Below are 24,812 nucleotides of genomic sequence, written 5' to 3'. Positions count from 1 at the left end.
GCCCCACGGGTTGAGCTGGGGGATTTTCTATTTTTAGGCGAATAAGAAGACACGATCCTACCTCACCTTCATGTCGGTAAAACACAATGTCCCAGGTCATGCCTTTATGCCACCGAGAAAAGTCTGTTACTTTTCCTTTTTCAGTGAACTGCACTTTTATATAGTCTAAGTCAGTTGAGGTGCATGGCTTGTCTTTATATAACTCCATTGCCGCATATTTGCCAGGTCCTGGGTTGACAAAGGAAAAAGCCAGCTTATCTCCAGTAGATGACGTAGTCCATTTCCAGTCTCCATCATTCGAAGTAACACAACTCCATCTCCTGCAAAAGAAATCCTGGGGCCCCTCCACATTGTGGGCCTTTTCAAGACTCAGGGCAACTGTAGAACCTGTAACTGTGAGCCAGATTTGGGGAGGGGGGTGCTTTCAACCACAGAATTGATCTGATGGAAGCAAAAGTATAGGGGAGGCCACCAAGTCCCTGGGGTAGCGACCTGCTGTGTGCTGTTTATAATGGCCCCTGGGATGGGGGTCTCTGAGCTGCCAGGTAAGCTGCTGAGGGGCATGAGGATTATAATCCTTCACCTGAATTATGCCTGCAATGCAGGAGAAGCTTAAAAGGATCCATAGTTTTTTCCACTTTCCATTCATCTTTGGGCAGTTCAGGAGCTTGCTTCACGTGGGAGGCATGGATCCAAGCAGAGATGCCTTCAACTGTCACTGCAGTAGGGGTCATCAAGAGTACCAAGTATGGCCCTTTCCAATGAGGCTCAAGATTGCTGACCTGATGCCGCCGGACAAGGACAACGTCCCCTATTTGGAACTGGTGCGGCACGTGTAAGTCTTCAGCCTTATATACTTTTTTCAGTTATTCCCAGGTCTGGCGTCTGACCACCTCAAGGGCCTTTAGGTGGACAAACAAAGGTTTAGAAAAAACAGCATCAGGATCATACACTTCACCCAACTCAGTGAGTGGTGGCGGTCCCCTACACAGGATCTCATAAGGGGTGAGTTTAAATCACCCTGTGATGTTCCGAACTCAGAACAGGGCAAAGGGAAGGAGGCTGCAATAGCTTTCAGGCAAGAAGGCCACCCTCTGGCAACAGAGTCTAACTTCTTGGATAGGTAAGCCACTGGCCTTTGCTAAGGTCCCAAAGTCTGAGTAAGGACTCCTCTGGCGATCCCTGCTCTCCCATTCACATAGAGAGTAAAAGGTTTGGTTAGGTCAGGCAAGGCTAAGGCTGGGGCCGTCAGTAGGGCCCTTTTAATTTCTTCAAAGACTTTCTGGTGATCTAGGGTCCAGCAACGTGTTCCTGGAAGGTTTCTTTTTCAAGTTCCTGCCTGTCTTGAGCCTGATTTCCCACAGTGATGGTTGTGGTTTGGAAGTGTAAGACAAACACATTCTTCCCCAGGTTACTTTTGGTCAGTGGTTTATCACAACAGGGGAGCCAGAACATGGGCCAAATTATAAACAAACCCATTTTCTTTACTAATTCCTGTCTCCAGGATTTTGGCAAACCGCCAAACAACAGTTTTTCATTCCTGCAAAACCACACAAACTATACTGCAACCCTCTGTTACCAGAAGCTAAAATAAATCTTTATTCTTTTTAAGTTGACAATGTCAGATTTTTTTTTTTTTGCTATAGCAATATAGAATTAACTACTATCCAAAGAACAAATTCCTTTGAAGGAAGAAAATTATGTCTAATAAAGTATACAAACTCAGAGAATAAGTGTTTAATCCATTAGTCAAAAGGTGTAGTTAAAAAAATATTGAAAGACCCAGAAAACATGCATTGATTTGTATAAAACTATAGAGGAGGCTTGTCAGGGTAACCCCTCCGCATGGGGTGGACATTCTGGGACAGAGCTTGATTCTCAGAGAGGATCCTCTGTATTTTGTCCAGGCAGGCTTTGTTTGCTGCCAACCCTGCTTCAAACTCCTGGCGTTCCTCTTCCTTTTCTGCTTCTCGAGTCTGCTGCTGGTGGGCAATCTGCATCTGAAGTTGATTCCTATACTCCTCTGCCAAAGCACTGCGCCTAATGTTTTAAAGGTAACAAAGTATAACATTAAAAGTTACCATTTGGATATATGTATACCATCATCAGGAAATACAATGTATATACTTAATCTTTCCATTAATGTGGTCTAGTTAAGTAAATATCACTTTGAGACTGAGAACTGAGATTGTTCAGTCCTGTGACAGGTCTGTTGGGCTTTTTTGTTTGTTTTATTTTGTTTTTAATATTTTAAGAAACTCTAGTGCTGGAGAGATGGCTCAGAGGTTGAGAGCACTGACTGCTCTTTTAGAGAATGCAAGTTTGGCTTCCAGCAACCAAGTTATACGTTACAGCAATCTGTAACTCCAGTAACAGGGTTCTAATACCCTCTTCTGGCTTTGAAAGACCCCCGAAGGGAGACCCTCACTCAAGTCTCGGGATAGCTGAGGACCCCCAAGGACTCATGAGAGACCAAGCTTGATGCAAATCACACGAAGCTTTATTGGGGAAAGCCAAAGCTCTGGGGATGACTCGCATCCCAGGCAGGAGTAAAAGAGTCGACCCAGAAGTGAAATGGGACCCTCCTTTTATGGGCTCTCAAGGGGAAAAGAAGGAGGGGGAAAGTAGGGCATTTCCAAATCACATGTCTCTAAGCAAACAATCTCTCTCTCTCTCTCTCTCTCTCTCTCTCTCTCTCTTTTTTTTTTTTTTTTTTTTTTTTTTTGGTTTTTCGAGACACGGTTTCTCTATATAGCCCTGGCTGTCCTGGAACTCACTCTGTAGACCAAGCTGGCCTCGAACTCAGAAATCCGCCTGCCTCTGCCTCCTGAGTGCTGGGATTAAAGTTGTGCGCCACCATGCCTGGCTAACAATTTCTAATCTAAGGTGATTTCACAAGAAATGGGTATGGGAGGGGTACAAGGAAGGAGTCGTGCACAGGCACAGGGGTGATGCAACTCTACTGACTATCGGCTGATATGTGGGGCAACTCAGGATTGGCCCAATCTGAAGTTGCTGGGGAAATTTTCTGACTTCAGCCCAGCAACCAGATTACAATCACTTGGCAGAGGGCTATAGTGGTTGGCAATACACGGGTTCAAAGAACGGTCAGAACATTGGCAAACACATGAGTTCAAAGAATGGTCAGAACATTGTGCACAAACATTTTCTAAATCAATGGAGCAAGTTAAACTGTTACTTTCTTGTCAATAGTGAGGTCCATGTTGGATGCCAGTCTAGAAGCTTTTATGAATTTTTTCATTCTGTCATGTTCTTTCAGCTTGAGCTCACAAGGCACATGTGTGGTACCAGAAAAACATGTATACATATACAATAAAGATAAATAATTTATTTTTGAATAAATAAAAAAGGCAACTCTAGTTAGTTGTTGCATCATGATACTGACAGAATTACTGTGCCACCATCTTAAACCAAAAGCCTGATCTGAAGAACAAGCATAGACAGCTCTTTAAAACACCCCTAGCAGTCTTGTTCACAGCTCTGTAGCAGAACGCCTGCTGCAGTCTCCCCTTCCTCTCTGACCCCCATCTCTAATGGATCATATAGACCTTCTCCTCCAGCTTCCCTTCCTCTCACTCATCCAATAACCCCAGCCCCACCCACAAGCAGCCATTCCCTGGCCATACCAGCCAAGGAAATAGGTAGGCTAACTGCAGATCTTCACCTCCCCACCTCTCCTCCAAATCCAAGCCCCCAGTCTCATCACCAGCTCTACAGCAGAATACCTGCTGCACCCCCATTCCCCTCTCCCCTTTCTCCATTGGACCACACAGATATCAACACCACAAATTACAATCTTCCCAAACCCAGATGCCTCTATACTAGCATAGAGAACAAGAGCCAAGGAAATATGTCCCCACCAGAACTCAGGAAGCACTGCAGTAGGTCCAGAGAAATGCAACACAGCCGAAACCCAAGTGAGGGCCTTAACATCACCTTTGTGAATATGATGGAGCTCCTTAAAGAGGAAATAAGTCTTTTAAAGAAATCCATGAAAATACAGACAAACAACAGAAGGAAATGAATAAAGCAGTTCAAGACCTCAAAGTGGAAATATAATTAATAAAGATATCCAAAGTGAAGGAAATCTGGACATGAAAACCATAAGAACTTGAATAGGAAAGACTCACTTAACAGAATATGAGGGGTGGAAGAAAAAAATTTCAGGTATTTAGTACATGATAGGAGAAATGGATACTTTAGTCAAAGAAATACTACATCTAAAAAACTCTCTCCTGGCATAAAAGCCCAGGAAATCTGGGATACTATGAAAAGACCAAATGTAAGAATAATAGGGATAGAGGTAGGAGAAGAAACCCAGGGCAAAGGCATAGAAATTACTTTCAACAAAATCATAGAAGAAAATTTTCCTAACCTAAAGAAGGAGCTAGGCTGGGCGTGGTGGCACACGCCTTTAATCCCAGCACTCGGGAGGCAGAGGCAGGAGGATTTCTGAGTTCAAGGCCAGCCTGGTCTACAAAGTGAGTTCCAGGAAAGCCAGGAATAAACAGAGAAACCCTGCCTCAACCCCACTCCCCGCTCCTCCCCCCCAGAAAGAAGGAGCTGCCTATCAAGGTAAAAGAAGCATACAGAATACGAAATAGACTGAACCAGGAAAGAAATTCCTGTGGTGCATAATAAACAAAACTGTAAACACACAGAACAAAGAAAGAACATTAAAAGATGCAACAGAAGAACACATAAAGGCAGACCTATTAGAAAAATACCTGACTTCTGAATGAACTTCTTAAAAACAGAAGGACCTGGGGAAATGTTCTACAGACTCTAAGAGATCACAGATGCCAGCCATGGTTACTATAACCAGAAAATATCAATTGCAATAGATGGAAAAAGACATTCCACGATAAAATTAAATTAAAGCACTATATAACTACAAATCCATGGAAGGTGTTAAAAGGAAAACTCCAACCTAAGAGGTTAACCATACCTAAGAAAGCACAAGTATTAAACAATCCCAGACCAGCAAGTCAAAACAGTGATAACACACATACACACACCACCACCACCACCACCACCACCAACAACAACAAAGTAATGGGAATCAACAAAGGCTGTTCATTGATTGCTGTCAATACCAGTGGTCTTGAAAGACTCTATGACTCCCCAAGGGAGACACTCACTCAAGCCTCGGGACAGCCGCGCACCCAAGAAGACACTGAGACCGAACTCAAGATGTACAGAGTAAGATTTTATAAAGCAACAGCAAGCAAATACATGAACCAGAGCTCTGGGGTCGAAACTCATACACCAAGCAAGGTGCAGAGGAGAATCGACGCCCGGCCCAAATTTTTCACAAGCTTATATAGGAGAAAGGCAGGGTGGAGAAAGTACAAATGTGCGTCACTAAGGGGTTCTGCCAAGGGTTATTCCTAGGGACTTTCCAAAGGGGCTTTTCGTAACCTAGGGGTCGTGTCCTATATTTTGGCAATGTACTTGATTTCTTGAGGCTGTTCCAGGAAACCCTTATCTCAAAAATGTTCCTGGAACAGTCCTCAGTTGGGAGGGGATCGAACTCTGAGTTGAAGAGTTCAAGAATGTATTCTGGGGTGAAGAGTTCAGGAGTGTTCCGGGAACTATCCCCAGATGGGAGGGGTAAGAGGACTATGAAGAGTTCATGGAGAGTTCAGTTTTTCCTCTTTCAGTCTCAATTCCCCAATTAAAACAAAAGACACAGACTAACATAATAGATCTAAGAAACAAGTTTATATCTTTAATAACTGACAAAATACTCATTGAATTAAAACTAATCATTAAGAGATAGAAAAAGAGGACTATAGATCCCCCAAAGGAATTCCTCCAAGAGGACATTGCAATCCTTAACATCTGTGCACCAAACACAAGGCCACCAAATCTCATAGAAGAAACACTACTACAGCTTAAGTTACATATTGACACTCACCCATTGATAGTGGGAGACTTTCACACCCCACTCTTGACAATAAACAGGCCATCCAGACAAAAATGAGGCAGAAATGCTGGAGCTAGTTGACATTATAAACCAAATGGACCTAAAAGATATTTACAGAACATTTCACCCAAACACAAAAGAATATACCTTCTTCTCGGGCCTTATGGAACTTTTTCCAAAATTGGCCACATATTCAGTAACAAAGCAAGTCTTGGAAACAAAGACAGATAAAATACAAAACCATTGAAATAATGCCCTGAATCCTATCTGACCACCATGGTTAAACAGTTAGGAACAACAACAGAAACACCAGAAAGCTTACAAACTCATGGAAATTGAACAGGTCTCTACTGAATGAAAAATAGGTTGCCGGGCAGTGGTGGCACACGCCTTTAATCCCAGCACTTGGGAGGTAGAGGCTGGTGGATTTCTGAGTTCAAGGCCAGCCTGGTCTACAGAGTGAGTTCCAGAAAAGCCAGGGCTACACAGAGAAACCCTGTCTCAAAAAACCAAAAAGAAAAAAAAAAAAATGAAAAATGGGTCAAGAAAAAAAAAATTAAAGATTTACTAGAATTGAATGAAAGTAAATTATTTACATGCACAAATGTATGGGACTCAAGGCAGTTCTAAAAGAAAGTTAATAACACTAAGGGTCTACATTTAAAACAAAAATAGAGAGATCAGATACTAGTAATGTAACAGCACACCTGAGAGCTCTAGAACAAAAAGAAAGAAATCCAACCCAAAAGGTGTAGTGAAAGAAAGAAAATTAAATTCAAGACTTCAAAGCCCTAGCCAGAAAGTTTATTCAAGATCCATGACTCATGTGGCTTGCTAGTTAAGAGGGCTTTTTGGGCTTAGAGTAAAGAACAAAGGCTGCAAAGTCATCCCAGGAACCAACTAGCCATTGAGATAAGAAAGGCATGCAAGGACAATCTCCAAACAAGCTCAGTTGAGTAATGGGCCACCTGCAGATATGGTTTGGGCTTAGCCAGATGTCCTGCTGACCAAGATAAACACCCTCCCTTTAAAGTTACTATCACATACTGCTCGCTGATGTTTAAACTGCCCAATTGTGTGAAGCTGTGCCAATTCTTCCCCTACCCCCACTCCTTTCCTACATAAACCCCTAACTTTTGAGCCTCGAGGCTGACATCCATTATCTCCTGTGTGAGATACGTATTGGTCCAGAGCTCTGTCATTAAACTACCTCGTATGTTTACATCAAGATGGTCTCTTCGTGATTCTTTGGGTGCACGCCAAATCGGGAATTGAGTGGGGGTTTTCCCACTAGGTTCTTTCAGTAGCAGGCAAGAAATAATCAAACTCAAGGCTGAAGTCAATAACCCAGAAATAAAAAAAAAAAAAAAACAATGATTGCACAACAACAACAAGAAAACAATACAAAGAATCAAGGGAACAAAATGTTGGTTCTTTGAGAAAAAACAATAAGATTAATAAAGAGTAATCCAAATAGGCAGAGAAGGGGTATCCAAATTGACAAAATTAGAGATAAAGGTGGGGGGGCATAACAGACACCAAAGGAATTCAGAGAATGTATAATGACATATTTTAACCACCTGTACTTGACCAAATTGGAAAATCTAAAAGAAATGAATAATTTTTGATAAATTTCCCTTACTAAAGTTAAATCAAGATTAGATAGACAATTGAAATAGACCTATAAATCTCAGTGAAATAGAAGCAGTAATTAACATTCTAACAACAACAACAAAGAGCCCAGGGCCAAATATTTTTAACATAGAATTCTATGAGACTTTCAAAGAGTTAATACCAATACCCCTAAAATTATTCCACAACATAGAAATTGAAGCAACATCGCCCAATTCATTTTACTAGGCATGGTAACCCTAATACTCAAATCACATAAAGACCCAACGAAGAAAGAGAATTATAGACCAATTTCCCTTATGAACATTAGATGCAAAACTTCTCAATAAAATATTTGCAAACAGAATCTAAGAACACATCCAAAAAAAATCATACACCATGATCAAGTGAGATTTATCCCATAGATGCAGAGATTGTTAAATATACATAAATCAATAATTGTAATCTACCATATAAACAAACTAACAGATAAAAATCACATGGTCATCTTCTCAGATGCAGAAAATGCTTTCAAGAAAATCCAACACCCATTCACGATGAAAATCCTGGAGTGATTAGGGATGTAAGGGAAATATTTCAGCACAATAAAGGCAGTTTACAGCAATACCAGAGCTACAATTTAAATGGAAATTGGAAGCAATTCGATTAGTATCAAGAACACAACAGGGTTATCCACTCACCTATATAATACAGTACTTGAAATTTTAGCTAGAGCCATAAGACAACTGAAGGAGATTAAAGGGATGCAATTTGCAAAGGAGAAAGTCAAAATATCCCTATTTGCAGATGATATTATAGACTACAAAATAAACGCCTATGGCTGATAAACACTTTTAGCAAAATATCTTAGTATACAATTAACTCAAAAAAAAAATTCAGTATCCCTCCTATATACACATGACAAATTGAGAAAGAAATCAGGGAAATATCATCCTTATCTTGTGGTAACTCTAACTAAGCAAGTAAAGACCTGTATGATAAAAGTTTAAGACATTAAGGAAAGAAGTTGAAGATATCAGAAGATGGAAAAAAAAATCTTCCATTCTCATAGATCTGTAGGATTGATATAGTAAAAGTGACCATGCTATCAAAATCAATCTACAGATTCAATGCAGTCCCCGTCAAAATTCCACCAAGACCCTTCACAGATCTTGAAAGGACAATTTTACCTTTATCTGGAAACACAAAAACCCAGGAAAGATAAAACAATACTGTATAATAAGAAACTCCTAGAGGTATACTATCCCCAGTCTCAAATTGTACCACAGAGCTAGAGTACTAGAACAAAAACAAATGTAGTGTTTACATTGATTAATGGAATAAGTCTACACAACCTATGGACACTTGACTGTTATTTATAAACAAGCCAGAAATATACATTGGAATAAAGAGCAGTGTAACTGTACTGGACGCCAGCTGTGGTTTCCCATCCTCTCAAACAGGTGAGGCCTTCAGGATCCTAGTCCTGTCAGAAGTGACTGCTGGTGGAAGGTTGGGTTGGTAGAGGCCTTCCAAGAAAAAAGCTTCTATAATGGCAAATGACACTCTCATCTAGATATACTGGCATTCTGCAGAATGGGAAAAGATTTTTATTCACTACACAGTCAATATCCAAAGAGGGTTAATATCCAAAATATATAAAGAACTTTAAAAAAAAAAACTAGATAGCAAGAAAACAACCCAATTTAAATTTTAAAAAGTGGAGTACAAATCTAAACAGAATTCTCAAAAGATGAAACTCAATTGGCTGAGAAACACAGGAAGAGATGTTTAATATCTCTTACCATCAGGAAAATAGTAACCAAAACTGCTGGGGACACTACCATGACACGGACTGTAAAAAAGGATGGCATCTGGGACCCTGAGAAACAATAGACACATCCCTCCAGGGGACCAGCCATCAGAAATAAGGGACTGTGTGTGCAGTAGGCCAGGATAGAGACACCTCAGAATCCTGATGCAGCTTTTTGTAAAAGAAAGATTGTTCTCATTTCTCCTAAACTTAGCTCTGAACAATGGCTATACCGATTTCATTTGTGTGTGACTGTTTTCAGTGGGCCTTGGTGTGCATAATTATTCTGTTCTATCTGACTTTCCTACTCCCTTCTCCTCCTGCTCTGGTGAATTCTGTGAAACCAGAGGTTCTTTGATGTGATGATTCTTAAACAATTAAAAACTGAGGCATCTGGGCACAGCACCGCACAGTCCTAATGGCCCAGGTGCATGTTCTGTGCTCTCATCTTGGAAACAATGTAATCAATGCACAATCATAGTTCCAGGTTAACGTTTGGCTTGCAAAGAAAGTTTAAAGGAAAGATATCTAGAAATATTAGGAAATGAAACAGAGCCACATTCTGCTAGAGTCATACAGGGTCCATTACCAAAAAGTGAAGGAATTTACTGTAATAATGAAAAAGAATTAGTATTGAAAGACCCCCGGAGGGAGACCCTCACTCAAGCCTCGGGACAGCCGCGAACCCAAGAAGACACTGAGACCAAACTCAGAATATAGGAAGGAAGATTTAATAAAGCCACAACGAGAAAGCACATGGACCAGAGCTCTGGGGTCGAAACTCATACACCAAGCATGGTGTAGAGGAGGATCGACGACGGCTCAAAATTTTTACAGGCTTATATAGGAAAATACCAAGGGGGGAAGCGGGGCAGGGAAAGTACAAGTTTGTGTAACTGAGGGTTTTTGCCAAGGGAGTTTTACGTAACCACGGGGTCGTGTCCTATATTTGGCAATGTACCCAATCTATTGGAACATTCTGAGGTTTGTTCCAGGAAACCCTTATCTCAAAAATGTTCCTGGCACAGTCCTCAGTTGGGAGGGGTGAAGAGTTCAGGTAGACTCTGGGGTGAAGAGTTCAGGTGGACTCTGGGGTGAAGAGTTCAGGTGGCCAGTAATTTTCCACCTTCAGTATGAGAGACACAATCATGAAATAAGGGAACACAAACACGGGGTGCTTTAATTCAGAAAGGAAAAAAACTATTGAAGTTATAAAATGAGTTTTACACAACATTTGAGACTAGTTCCTGGTCTCCTTTGGATATATATGGATAAGAAAGTATGGAATTCATAAAATTATATATTGGCAAATATATAATTTTACTAATTGTATATCAAAACACTGGGACTCTTAGAGAATCATTGTGTGCAATATACAGAAGCAGAAAGCTAGTGGACCTACTGAGTTAAGGGTTAACTTGATTCTTTCTGGACACTGCCTGGCAGCTCTGCCCATGTCATTTATCATTAGAGCTTCACAGGAAAATGCATGTAGGTGACCTTGGGGCTCTGAGCTCTGAAGTATAATAAGTCAAAAGTTAGAGTTTAAATAATGATAAGTTTGCAATTATTATTTTGGTCACAGGCCTGGGACTAGGGGAAGCTTGAAACTTTGAGGAACAGTTGCAATTCTTGATTCTTTGTGGGATGTGGTTATTATTTTGAATTTGATTTGGCAATGATTATACAAAGTATCTTTTTTTTTCCTTCTACCTGCTTTAGGAGTAACAATAAAAGACTGGGGCAAGTTAAAGGGGAGAGAGAGTGTGGACTGAAAGAAGAGAGAATGTGAAGTGTGTTTGTGGAGAGAAAAAGAGAGAGAGAAGAGAGTGTGTGGAGTGTGTGTGTGGAAGAAGAAGAAGAAGAAGAAGAAGAAGAAGAAGAAGAAGAAGAAGAAGAAGAAGAAGAAGAAGAAGAAGAAGAAGAAGAAAGAAGGAGGAGGAAGAGAAGAAGAAGAAAAGAAGGAGGAGGAGGAAGAGGCACGGTGTGTGGGAGTGAACAAGAGAACACAACCTCCAGCCCAAGGAGGGAATGAAAGTGTGTACACAGCTTCAAGGAGAGAGAGAGAGAGAGAGAGAGAGAGAGAGAGAGAGAGAGAGAGAGAGAGAGAAGAAACATTAAGCCCTGAAAAACTGCCTATCAGCTTATCCTGAAAAGTTGGCTGTGTTTGTTTATTATGTGCCTCCCAGACATCCCTGCTTCCAGTTGAGAACCCAAATCCTGTGTCAAGGCTGGACCCTGACACAAAACTCCTTTGTGATTCCATCTTATAACCATCACAATGGCTAATGCCTAAGATCAATAAAACAAGTGACATCTTATCCTGGTAAGGATGTGGAGTAAGGGGGAACACTCACCCATCGCTGTTGGAACTGTAAACTTGCACAGTCACTTATGGGAAATCAGTGTGGCATTTCCCCCAGGAAACTGGGAATCAGTCTACCCCAAGACCCAGCCCTACCACTCTTGGGCATAGATCCAAGCAAGATACAACCCATAGAACCACAGGAGTTAGGTATAGAGTAAGGGAACCTCGCAGCCCTTTCTGGACTGGCGCCTCCACAGTGGTCCCATCTAACCCTCTCACCCCTTTCATTGCTACCCCCGACAGTGGTTCTCATCCAAGATGTTCCCTCTTCCTAATGTCCCTAACCACTACCTCCTTTCTTATCCCAGAAACTCTAAAACTTACTTCCCATCAAACTGTACCTGTAGCTTCATGCCACCAATTACACAATACATGTACCCATCACACCCAGTCTATCCTTCATGTCTCCGTCTTCAGACTACTCTTCGTATCTCCGGTCCCTGCACTCAGCCCTCCGTCAGCCTTCCTTATCCCCGTATCCATGCCCTCACCTAAATGGGGATACCTTACTGCCAATGGACACCTCTCCCACAGACCTCCTTCACTCCTGTTCTCAAGTTATGGACGATGCTCTTATGGTATTCTACTGCCTTACTAGTGTCCCTGACTCCGAGGTTTTATTGATGCTTTATTGATGGCAGCGCCTTTTAAAAAAACAAAAACAAACAAACAAACAAAAACTGCCTCACCACCATCCAGGAACATCCAAATCACCCCCTACTTGCTCAGATCATGGAGGCCAGCCGCCTCCTTCCCAAACCTACCTTTCATCGAGCAAAACTCACTGCTCTCGTTACAGCACTGATCCTAGGTATCAATGCAAGTGTCTTAGTCAGTCCTATCGCCGTGAAGAGACACTATGACCAAGCTACTCTTGTAATGGAAAGAACTGAATTGGGGCTGGCTTGCAGCTTCAGAGGTGTAGTCTATCTTACTCATGGCATGTCGGAGCATGGCTGCACACAGGCAGACATGGCAACTGAGAGTTCTACATCTGGATCCAATGGCAGCGGGAAGACACTGTGCAATCAATCCACTGGGCCTGGCTTCGGCTTCTGAAACTCCAAAGCCTACCCCCTAGTGACACGTGTCCTCCAACAAGGCCACACTAACACCCACAAGGCCATACCCCCAAATCTCTCTCAAGTAGTACCAGTCCCTAATTGACCAAACATTCAAATATTTGAGACTATGGAGGCCTTTTCTATTAAAACCGCCATAACAAATATTAACATCAGGCTTGGGGGCAAGCACCTATACCTACTATACCATTTATTTTGGGTACCTTTATTTCTATTTATATATTTATTTATTTTTCAAGACAGGGTTTCTCTGTGTAGCCCTGGCTGTCCTAGAACTCACTCTGTAGACCAGGCTGGCCTGGAACTCAGAAATCCACCTGCCCCTGCCTCCCAAATGCTGGGATTAAAGGCATGTGCCACCACTGCCCAGCTATTTCCTTTTATTGAGACAGTTTATTATGTATCCTATACTGGTCTTGAATGCACTATATAGCCAAGGATACATTGAACTCCTAATCTTCGCTTACATCTCTCCAATGCTGGGATTGCAGGTCTGCACTAGCATCCCTTGCTTGCACAAGCAGAGTTTTTTAATATTAGCTGGTAGATTAATGAGAATTCCATTTAGCTTTTGCCTCCAGTAGGAGAACAAGGTTACAGTACTCTAAAACCCCTGAGGGAATAAGAATGTCTTCTTTTATTCACTAAATCAAGTCCGTTTATGCTAAAGAGGTGGGTTCCTAGGTAGGTAGTTTCAAGACACATTGGTAGTTACCAGTTCCCAGGCAGCCCAGGTAGGCATTGAATCCACTATGTAGTTGAGGTTGGCCCTGATTTCCTAATCCTCTTGCCTTTGTAAAACCCTAACCCTCCGTCAGTGGTACTTACTTCAGGATGCTCCTGAGTGAGATATCGAGATGCAGATCGATGCAAAAGCAAGGGTCGAACTCCAATTAGTCCCTCACGGCAAGTGACTAGAAGGCGACCTTGCATGGCTATTACAAGAAGTTTTTATACTCTTTAGGGGCACAGGTTACATCAGCAAGGTTACAGTTCAAACTTATTGGCTAAGCATATTGATCTTTAAATCTATTGGCTAGCCAGCATGACACACATTTGAACTCTACCTGGGACTTTTCCAGAGGGTCAGGTGACTATCAGTCAGTACAGTCTGAGAATTTCTTACTCAAGAATGTTATGTTCCTACAGGTGGAGAAGGGAACTTGGCCTAGCCTTGATCCCAGGTGGGAGGGGGAAGCTGCAAGGAGGGCGGGGACTGGAAAAGCCCTGAGGGTCCCTCATCTCCACCACCGATTGCAGATTATAGGTGTGTGCTACCACTTCTGGCTTGGATTTTTTTTTTTTTTTTTTTTGCTTTTGTTTTGTTTTTCTTAATCTTGATTTTAGGGCTAGGAAAATGGCTGAATGGGTAAATGCTTGCCACGCTAACATGGGGTGGGGTGGGGGGGGGGACCTGAGTTCTTATCACCAGAACCCACAAGGAGTTGGGCACAGAAGCATGTATGCATCTGTAATCCCAGTATTCCTGTGGTATCCAGTTACCAGACAATTGGAGCAGCAGACAGACCCAAGGAATTAGAGTCTGCTCATGACAGAATGCCTTGGTGGAAAAAAAAAAAAAAAAAAAAAAAAAAAAACAGGAAAAACCAGATTTCTATGAGGTCACAGCTGGCCTTGGCTGAGACATCCTGTTTCCCAAAATAGTCCGTCTTGCTTGAGCAAACAGTTGCAGGGAAAAGAGATCCTTGTAGCCTACATATACCTCTCAAGGTTCTTCCAGCTTCCTAAGGGAATCACATCACCTGCCCCTAGGAACCCAAAGCCCCTCCCCCACTCCTGGGTAGACCCTCCACTCCCTTAGCAGAGAGGCTGTCCCTCGCTGTGCATGCTAATAACCCAGTCATTTGTTGAGGTCAGACTCTGGTCTCCTTCCTGCCTTTGTCTCTGTACTCTGCCCTACAGCCAAAATCTAACAGCTGAGGAATAGCCTCCCGGCTGACACTCTGGGGGTAGCGGGTGAGAAATATGTCTCCTGGAGGAAAGGGAGAGATTTTGCTGCTTTGCTACTCTGTCCTTCCGCCTTTCTCCACTCCTTTCCTTTCACCCTTTTAACCCCCTTGCAGTCGATAGGAGAGAATAAAGTGTGTGAAGCAAGTGAGCCTTGCGACCAGCAACCCCCACCTCTACTACCATTGAGGTAGTCACATAGCCTGGTGGCAAAAAATTACAGGTTTAACTTCCACTCCCTATAAGGACTGGTCTGCCTGGCAAGCACCTGGAATTTCTCTTCATGCAAATGAAGCGCTCCCAGCATCTTGGTAGGAACCAATAATGTTCGCTCACCATGAAAACTCCCTACCCCCCTCGCCAAGGTTTATTTAGCCTGTCTTATCCTGAATAAAGAGCTGTTTCACAGAACTGCTTCTTGGAGAAGGCTACTTCTCCCCAGCACTCAAGCCTGGGACTTGTCCTGACAGACAAGCTTCACACTCCGAAGGCAGAAACAAGCTGGGTGGGAGCTGACACCCTCGTGGATTTGACAGGACCTCTACTTTAATTGGGGAAGGGTGAATGCCCCTAGGCCTTTGGCATTGGCCCAAGGGGCCTAAGCCTCCACACTCTGAGGGCTGACAACTAACTCTTCTTGCTTTATTCTCAGGATAATAAAGGCTTGCACGTGAATCCAGATATGTTGACAGGACAACAGATACCTAGCGAGAGCACTCGACAGTGTTGGCATAAGGTCTCTAAACCTCTGTCTGGAACCTGACAGCCCATGGGAGGGGTGGGGTGGTTGGAGGGATTGGGAGTGGTGGTGGCAAAAACCTACCTTTTTTTTTCTCCTTGAAACAAAAATTTAAAAATAGTTATGCAATGATTAGTGAATGCTACTTAGGGTGGTTACTGGAATTCTTAAAACCTGCCAAGAGGATGGCATTTTCCATCCTCTAAAGAATTCCATCTGCATCCATTCTATCATGATAGCCATCAAGGCCAGGCCACAGAAAAGTTCTCATTGGACCAAGCATTTTCTTTTCTTTTCTATTATGGGCAACAGCTCCTTTTTTTGTTTATTTGTTTGTTTGGTTTTTTGCTTGTTTGTTTTAATCCTTAGATTAGGGAAATATGTGCTCTTAAAATCTCATGAAATAAGACTCACCAAAATACAAGCCTCCTTGTTTTTGGAAGAGGTCCTTCAGATAGCACCATGCATGGCCGTGGGTAACAAGCCTTCTTGTTTTTGGAAGAGGTCCTTCAGATAGCACCATGCATGGCCGTGGGTAATATTTAGAGTCCTGACTCCACTGTTCCGAGTCGCTTCTCTCACCTCAGCTGAAGGAAAGCCTCCCTCCCTCCCCTGATTTTCTGCCTATAATATGTTTTATCCAACAATGCATATGAATGATCCTGACAGAATGTAAGAGGTCACAGAAACCCTGAAATTGGCAAAATAGATTTCATTGTTAGCAGAACTAGCTTCACTGATTTAGAAAAATCGAGGTGCACAATGCTCTGGCCGCTCCTTGAACCCGTGTGTCTGCCAAAGTTCTGACCGTTCCTTGAACCCAGGTGTGTGCCCACTGCTGCAGCCCACTGCCAGGTGTTTGTGATATTGGCTGCTGGGGAAGAGTCGGAAAATCTCCCCAGCAACCACAGCTGGGCCAAGCCAGAGTTGCTGCACCTGTACCAGACTCTTCCTTGTACCCCTCCCACACCCATTTCTTGAGAAACCATTTTAGAATACATCTTGTTTAGATCGGGAAATCCCCTACTCCCTCCTTCTCCTTAACCCTCTGAGGGCCTATAAAAACTGGGACCCCTTTCCCCTCAGGGTCAACTCCTCTACCCCTGTGTGGGATATGAGTCGTCCCCAGAGCTCTGGCTTTCCCCGAATAAAGCCTCGTGTGGTTTGCATCAAGCTTGGTCTCTCGTGAGTTCTTGGGGTTCTGCTATTATCCCGAGACTTGAGTGAGGGTCTCCCTTCGGGGGTCTTTCACATAGGACCACAGTGCACTTAGAACAGGGCCCACTGAGAATGCTCTGCTCGCTAAGTCTGAGAATCAGCGCCCTAAATAGTGCCTTATTCCATATCTCCCTGCCCCTAAACTAGAACAAAACTATATACCTACTCCTACCTGCTTTCTACCACTTGGAGGGAGCCCTATACAAGCCCTCAGCCCCACCCACCTTTTCTCCCCCTGCCCACTGAGCCTAGAGCCCACAGGATGCCATTTCAAAGGCATTCAGATAGCCATGCCAACTTGAAGCTCTTCCTACTACACCTTCCTCCCTCAAAGAGGAGAGAGAACACTTCCTGCTTCTCCTTCCAACAAAGCCAACAAAGTGACTCCAAAAACCCACAAAGAGATGCAGGGGGGGAGAAAGGGAGAGGGTGGAAATAACCCCCTCAGATAAAGAGGGGGGAGGAGGAGGAGGAGAGAGAGAAAGGAGGAAAGGGGAGGGGAGAGGAGGAGAGGGGAGGGGACGGGAGAGAAGAGAGAGGGAGGGAAGAAATGCTACGTAACTCCCTCGACTTCTTACCCCTAGCCCTCTACCATGTAACAGCTTTGCAATCTCCATGATTCTGTTGCAAAAGTGGGAAAAATGCCAACTAAGCCCCTGGCTAACTCCCTCTCCCACTCTACTCATGACTCTGGTATGGACCTGGAACTCCAGGCATTCCCAGTTCATATGAACCCCACATGAAATAAAACACACTTAACTAGTACCCATATCAAGCCTTAAAAGAACTCAGACGACCTATAAAGGAAGATGGTATTTGTGCACCGTGGATCAAATCGATCTTTTAGAGTCAAAACTTCATCCTAAACACCCCTAAGATGGGTGAGATATTTGCCATTCCTCCCTGCCCATCCATTCCAATCTTTTTACAATGGGAGGCTTTTTGCCTCTGAGAGATGAATACCTCAAAAATAAATAAGTAGATAAAATAAGGAGAAATCAGAACTGGGATGACATCCGTGGGAATCTGACAATATTTTTGGCCAGGGAGCTTTTTCCATAAGAATGTAACAGGCATACCATAGTCAGCCACCAAACGCAGACATTATTGCATACGCCAGCAAGGTTTTGCTGAAAGGACCCTGTTATAGCTGTCTCATGTGAGGCTATGCCAGTGCCTGGCAAACACAGAAGTGGATGCTCACAGTCATCTGTAGGATGGAACAGAGGGCCCCAAATGGAGGAGCTAGAGAAAGTACCCAAGGAGCTAAAGGGGTCTGCAACTCTATAGGTGGAACAACAATATGAACTAATCAGTACCCCCAGAGCTTGTGTCTCTAGCTGCATATGTAGCAGAAGATGGCCTAGTTGGCCATCACTGGGAAGAGAGGCCCCTTGGTCTTACAAACTTTATATGCCCCAGTACAGGGGAATTCCGGGGCCAAGAAGTGGGAGTGGGTGGGTAGGAGAGCAGGGTGGGGAGACGGTATAGGGGACTTTCGGGATAGCATTTGAAATGTAAATGAAGAAAATACCTAATAAAAAAATTGGAAGAAAAAAACAAAAAAAGAATGTGACAGGCAGCAACAACCAGCGGGCTACTACAACCAGGTGAGCCTTCGTGCAATCCAGATCTGGGATAGAATCACTTGCCCTCTGACTCAAAAGACCCCACCTCCTCCCTGCTCTTTCTCCACCAAAATCCAGAAGAAGGCCCTGTCTGATTTTAATTTTAGAACAAAAACAAGCGTAGAGAGAAAAATTCGGGACCCTGCAGCCAGAGACCTCATTCTTAAAAACACCTGTGTCTGCTTCAACAAAACACCCTCTCACGTGTGTCTGCTTCAGCGAAACATCACATGACACAACTGAGTCTCCAAAGGGACCAGAGATCTCCACTTGGGGCAGACATGACTTCTGAGTCCAGGCTTGCCTGCCAAGGTCTCAAAAATTGACCCCTGTGATAGGTGGGTTGTGGTTCCTCAAGACACAGGAACATCACCGTGCCAGGTAACTTCTGTAGCTCAGGTTTTGGTGGCGGCAATGAAAACAGAAGGGATATGCTTTACATGTGGAGAGAAAGGACAATGGAAAAAAAAAGTGAATGTCAAAAAAGACCCTCCCCACAAAGGACTCCAACACCTCTAAGACTGTCTGCCCCTGGTGTCACTGAAAGACCAGGAAAAATTCAGACCACCTAGCAAACAGAGTAGAGCCAAGAATGTAGGTTAGCCAGTTCAGTGACTCTGTTCCAGGAACGTGACTAACCACAGGACAGATGATTACACCAGCCGGTTCAGTGATTCTGTTCCAGGAACTGGCTGACCACAAAAGTTAGATTAAAATCCTGAGAACAATCTTGAGAAACAGGGAGTTTCCCCTTGTGATTTTTCACTGGTGTTTTTGGTATTTTCCAATGACGCCCTCCCTACCCCCTTGGGTTGTGATTTTTTCCTTTAAATACCCCTTCTCCCAGCTACTCGGGGTCGAACTCCTCTACCCCTGCGTGGGATACGAGTCTCGGTCCCAGAGCGCTGGTTCCTGTCAATAAACCTTGTGTGATTGTAGCAAGGATGGTCTCTCGTGAGTTCTTGGGGGGTGGGGGTCGCATCATCCTGAGACTTGAGTGAGGGTCTCCCCTCTTCGGGGGTCTTTCATTGCAAAAGTTTCCACTGTTTAAAAAGATGTCTCTCCTATTATGACAAAAATTGTAAGCAACTAGAGCCTTTAAACTTAAAGTGGATGACCCTCAGTCCGGATCATAAGAGGGAAAACAGCTTCCATAGAGGACTTTCCAGTGTCTAGCATCTCAGAAGGGTGCTACCCAGAAATAACCATAAAAATAGATAACAAGCCATTTACATGCCTTATTGATCCGATTTTGGGACGATGGGATCCCTCATTGGTAGTTAACTCCTGGACCCTAACTTCTAGGCTTAGGGGTCTGTCCCTGTGCACTCTTCACCAAACAGGCCTACAGATGGGAGGACCCTGATGGAGTTTCCAGTCTGATAATGCTCTCTAACCGTCGATAGAACCATCAATCTTCTAGGGAGAGGTATTTTAGAAGCCCTAAAAGTGGTGATTGGCACCCAATCAGAAAGGAATTGCATCAGGATAGATGATCATACATATAAAGAAAGCGATACCCTAAAAAACCTTAAAAACTTCCCTCCACGTCACCCCCCAATTCTAAGGGCCGCTGTTGATTTTAATACTCCCTGCCTTGATTGGCTTTCAAATGAAGTCATCTGGGTTGAACGGTGACCTCTATCAAGGGAGAAAGCTTGAAGCTCCCATGCAACTAGTAATCGAGCAGCTTCTACTTCAATACATCCACCCCTCTCGAAAGGAGCACCCCTGTGCTCGATGTAAAAAAAACAAAAACAAAAAACAAAAACAAAAACTCAGGGGGTGGAGACTGTTACAAGATTTAAGGGCAATTAATTAAACCATGTGAGTCTGGGGTTCTCCTCAAAGGGGGCTGCCCTGTGTCCCAGCCATCTCTGCCAATGTCCCTGCATTGGTATTAGGTATCAAAGACTGTTTTTTTCCTATCCCCCTCCACCCTTGAGACAATGAACACTTTGTGTTTTCAGTAACATCCATTAATGACTCTAGGATGGCCTCAAAATATGAATGGAGAGTTCTTTCTCAGGGAATGGCCAACAGCCCCACCCTCTTGCAGGAGGGTGTGGTCACAGCATCAAAACCTTATTTAGACAAAGGTCTCAGTGTCTACCATTACATGGGTGACAGTCTGGTGTGGGGAGATTCTTCTACTTACCTCTCCCTACTTAAGGATCAATTGATACCTTCCCTGTCCTCCAGGAGATTTAAAATACACACAAAATACAGCTTATTCCACTCATCACATTCTTAGGCACAGAAATTTCCCTGACCTCGATATGTCCTCTTAAGTCGTTCCACTTCATCCCCTCAAACACAATTCTCTCTTCTCTTCCCTCCAGAGCTTTTTAGATAACCTTAACTGGCTTTGTCCTGGCTCGCACTTCCCACAAGCATTCTCTAGCCCTTCTTTGACCTTTTAAAAGGAAATAAAAGCCCTCCCTTCTACGAATACTTTTGCCCTGATGCGATCCAAGCTCTAAATTCTGTCAATATGGCTCTAAAGACATAGCACTTGCTAGATAAAACCCAACAGTGCCTGTACGGCTCCTTATCTTTAATTCCTCCCCTGTGCTAGTGGGAACCCAATGTCAGCCCCTGGGAAAGGCGCCACACATCTGTGGGCAGTACTCTCGTAAGTCTGAGTTGGATATCCTCACTATTATGATTTAAAAAGGCAGAGATGGAGCCCTACAAACCTTAGGGAAAGAACCTGATATTCTTGTCACCCCTTTTTTTCTTACTCTGTTATTCAGTGGCTATCCACACTTTGCTAGTAGCTTAATAGGATTCCCAGGACAAATTGATAACCACTACCCTAACAAAAAATGGGTTTCTGTTCTTCCTCTGTTGTGGCTGCGGCACTCCCCCAGTTCTTTACAAAGAAGCTCATCCCCAGGGCCCCCCAATATTTACTAATGGAGAAAAGAGGGGGCCACAGCAATATTAAACTACTCCCCTGGGGATGAGCCCCCTGTTGTCTGACTCAAAGAACTGCTCTATCACTCCCCTAATATAAGGAACTATATACTATTTATTTAGCGCTAAAAGAGAACAATAGGCCCTTTACTCTTTTTTTTTCAGACAGTGTATATATGTTGTTAATATTGCTCCCCTGGTTTATCAATTGTTAAATAAGTGCAAATCCACTCTCCCCTCTACATGTTCAGGTCTCCACCCTCTTACAGCGAAGAGCCTCTCCCCTCTCCATGCTGCATGCTAGGTCTCACAGCCCCTTGCTGGGTCCGATATATGAGTGAAATGCCCACACAAATTGGACCATTACAGGAACATTCATGGCTTCCAGCCAGCAAGCAGATCAATTCCATTCGCACACAGATTTAAAGGGGTTTCACGCCCACTGCCCCCACATCCCTGTTGCTCAGCTTCAGAAGATATAAAAACATGCTCCATTTGACCACTGACCATACTCCTATTTTATATATGCTATAGGACATGGGAGAGAAGACTCTGAAAGGCTAATTCAGCACAACACTCTTCACCTTTGCTATCATGGGCTTCCCCCAACAGATTAAAAACCGACAATGGTCCTGTCTTTACCAGATCCTGAAAGAACCTAGTGGGGAAACCCCCACTCAATTCCCATTCGGTGTGCACCCAAGAATCACGAACAGACGACCATCTTGATGTAAAAGCATGAGGTAGTTTAATGACGGAGCTCTGGGCCGACAGGTATCTCCTGTAGGAGACAGAGGTGTCAACCACATGGTGGAGCCATAATGGCGGAGCTCCGGGTCAAAACATATCTCACGCAGGAGACAGTGGTTTTGACCACGAGGCTTGGAAGCTAGGGGTTTTTATAGAAAAGGGGTGGGGCTGGGGGAGGAATTGGCAGTTTCACATGATTGGTCCATTTAAACATCAACAGAGTGTCAGAAGGGCGGGAGATAGGGAGGCACTAGGCCTGCCCGGGCATGTCCTGGCCTGTTCTGCTATGTTCTCAGCCCCAGGTTTCAAAGCTCACAAACAACTCTTTGGACTATTTGACATAAATTACATGAATCACATGTCTCAAGTTTTATTTCCTTTCAATTCCAGTTAAAAACCTGCTCACATGGAAAACTGCCCACCAAACAGTTTCCTCCCAACGCCCAGAACCAGGAGATAATAGAAAAAAACCACATCAAACCCTAAAAGTCCAACATATAAAACAAAAAGCAAATGCCTACCCTGCCCTAACATACAGTTACTCTGACTACCCTAAATATGTTTAAAATTTACAAAAGCTCCAAACACTCGCCCATTTTCTCCACTGGCACAGGCCAGGAATAGCTCCCTCCATTCTACTACAGTGGTGCAATCCTTTGGACAAAATTTGGAAGGGACAGAAACTTAGCGTTGTTTGGTTTAATTATTGTGCATTGATAGGAATTTAGGATTGTTTTGTTTAATTATTGTATCTTGATAGGAATTTAAGGTTTTGATTATTGTATCTTGATAGAAATTTAAGGTTATTTGTTTGGTTTGATTCTGGTTTGATATATTGTACATAAGTAGCTTATTTAAAAATGATGTAAAGCTCTAATGTTAAGGTTTTTATAATTATTTCTATTATGTGTAGATTGTTAATTTTTTAACATAAAGGAGGATATGACTCAGTTGTGTCATATGATGTTATTCTGGAAGCTGTCTTGTGAGAAGGCATGTGGTGTTTTACTTAAACCGCACATGTGAGGGGATGTTTTGCTGAAGCAGACACTTGAGAGGAAGCTTTGCTAAAACAGTCTCACCTGAGTTACTTTTCCAATGGCCAGCCTCTTGCTGATGGACTGGGAACTGAGGAGGTGGAGGGGGCACCACCACAGTCAGAACAAGGTCCTCCTGGAAGGACATTCATGATCTAGTGGCAGCCACCCAGGCCATGTGCCCTCCTCAGGCTTCCCTTTCTCTATTCTTATGGCTGTCTTGGCTACTCTTCATTCTAACTCTGCTACAGTCCAGCCTCTTCCTAACCCTTCCACCTCTGGAGTGTCTTTGCTAGGGAGACCTACAACAGACGCAACAAAATCATAGGAACCCAGGACTGCCCACTTGAAAGATGCTGGGCCAGGACTGAGATTTCTCTACACTCCGATTCCATCTCCACTGCCCCCCACCCCCTTCCTCTGTGTTCTTCACAACACAGCTAACTTCCTCCAGAATGCCTCCCCAACTGGAGGTTGTAGATATTGGAGATGCGAGATGGAATCCACCAGTCATGATGGCCCCATGCTTGCCGACCTCAACACTCATTTTCAGCTTTCCATCGGTGATTCCTGGGATAAATGATGGTGAACAGGGGTTGTGGGTAAGCTCTACATCAATGTCTATGCTAAATACCCTGTCTCTCAACAGCTTGTCACTGCCTCCAAATTGGTCTTTACCCACACTAATGTTCAACAGGGTCCAAGCCACCCTCTCCTGGCTACAATAAATCTGATATACTGCTGACCTCCTTCCCCTAACCACCCACCCCAACTCCTCCCAATGCTTCCTTCGTACTTCTCTCTCCCAGCCACTACTGGCAGCTATTCCTATTGACATCTTGATCCATGACTCCTTACCCACATGAGAGTCATTTCCTCTCTTCAATCTACCTTTCTCCTTCTGCCTCTAGGACCCTCTTCAGGATCCAATACTACATGTTACCATAACATCACTGTCACAAAGCCAACGTGTGCTAAATGACCCCCTTCTTTCTTCTCTGATGTAGCTGAAAGACTCAAAAACTCCCAAAGGGAGTCACTTACTCAAGCCTCGGGACAGCCGCGCACCCAAGAAGACACTGAGACCGAACTTAAGATGTAGAGAGTAAGATTTTATAAAGCAACAGCAAGCAAATACATGAACCAGAGCTCTGGGGTCGAAACTCATACACCAAGCAAGGTGCAGAGGAGAATCGACGACCGGCCCAAATTTTTCACAAGCTTTTATAGGAAAAAGGCAGGTTGGGGAAAGTACAAATGTGCGTCACTAAGAGGTTCTGCCAATGGTTATTCCCAGGGACTTTCCAAGGGGCTTTTCGTAACCAAGGGGTCATGTCCTATATTTTGGCAATGTATTTGATTTATTGAAACACTCTGAGGTTGTTCTTATCTCAAAAATGTTCTTGAGGCTGTTCCAGGAAACCCTTATTTCAAAAATGTTCCTGGCACAGTCTCAAGTTGGGAGGGTTTGGACTGGGTTTGTTCCAGGAGACCCTTATCTAAAAATGTTCCTGGAACAGTTTTCATTTGGGAGGGGGTCGGCCTTGGGGTGAGAAGTTCAGGAGTGTTCCGGGAACAGTCTCTGGATGGGAGGGGTAAGAGGACTAGAGGACTTTGAGTTGAAGAGTTCAGGAAGAGTTCAGCTTTTTCTCTTTCATAGCAACCCTACTGGTTCCTGCATTAACTCCCCCACCCCTTTTCAAGGTTTTTGTACCCCCATCATGAATGT

General features: G+C 43.6%; 1 protein-coding gene across 4 annotated transcripts in view; it reads right to left on the bottom strand.

Annotated features, from left to right (window-relative positions):
* Positions 1-1,722: 1,722 nt before the first annotated feature.
* Cfap53 (cilia and flagella associated protein 53) overlaps positions 1,723-24,812 on the bottom strand; it is a 73,348-nt gene continuing 50,258 nt past the window's right edge. For all 4 annotated transcript variants that reach the window (XM_021150573.2, XM_085833517.1, XM_085833519.1 and 1 more), the window contains one exon: positions 1,723-2,040. In XM_021150573.2, the coding sequence (XP_021006232.1) occupies positions 1,812-2,040 (229 nt within the window). In that variant the 3' untranslated portion in view covers positions 1,723-1,811. The remainder of the gene's footprint in view (positions 2,041-24,812) is intronic.

Source organism: Mus caroli, unplaced genomic scaffold, assembly GCF_978045245.1.
Source record: "Mus caroli unplaced genomic scaffold, Mus_caroli_1 scaffold_19, whole genome shotgun sequence".
In the NCBI taxonomy this organism is placed as follows: domain Eukaryota; kingdom Metazoa; phylum Chordata; class Mammalia; order Rodentia; family Muridae; genus Mus; species Mus caroli.
The sequence above is the reverse complement of the archived record's forward strand: the minus strand, read 5'-3'. Positions and strand labels throughout refer to the sequence as shown.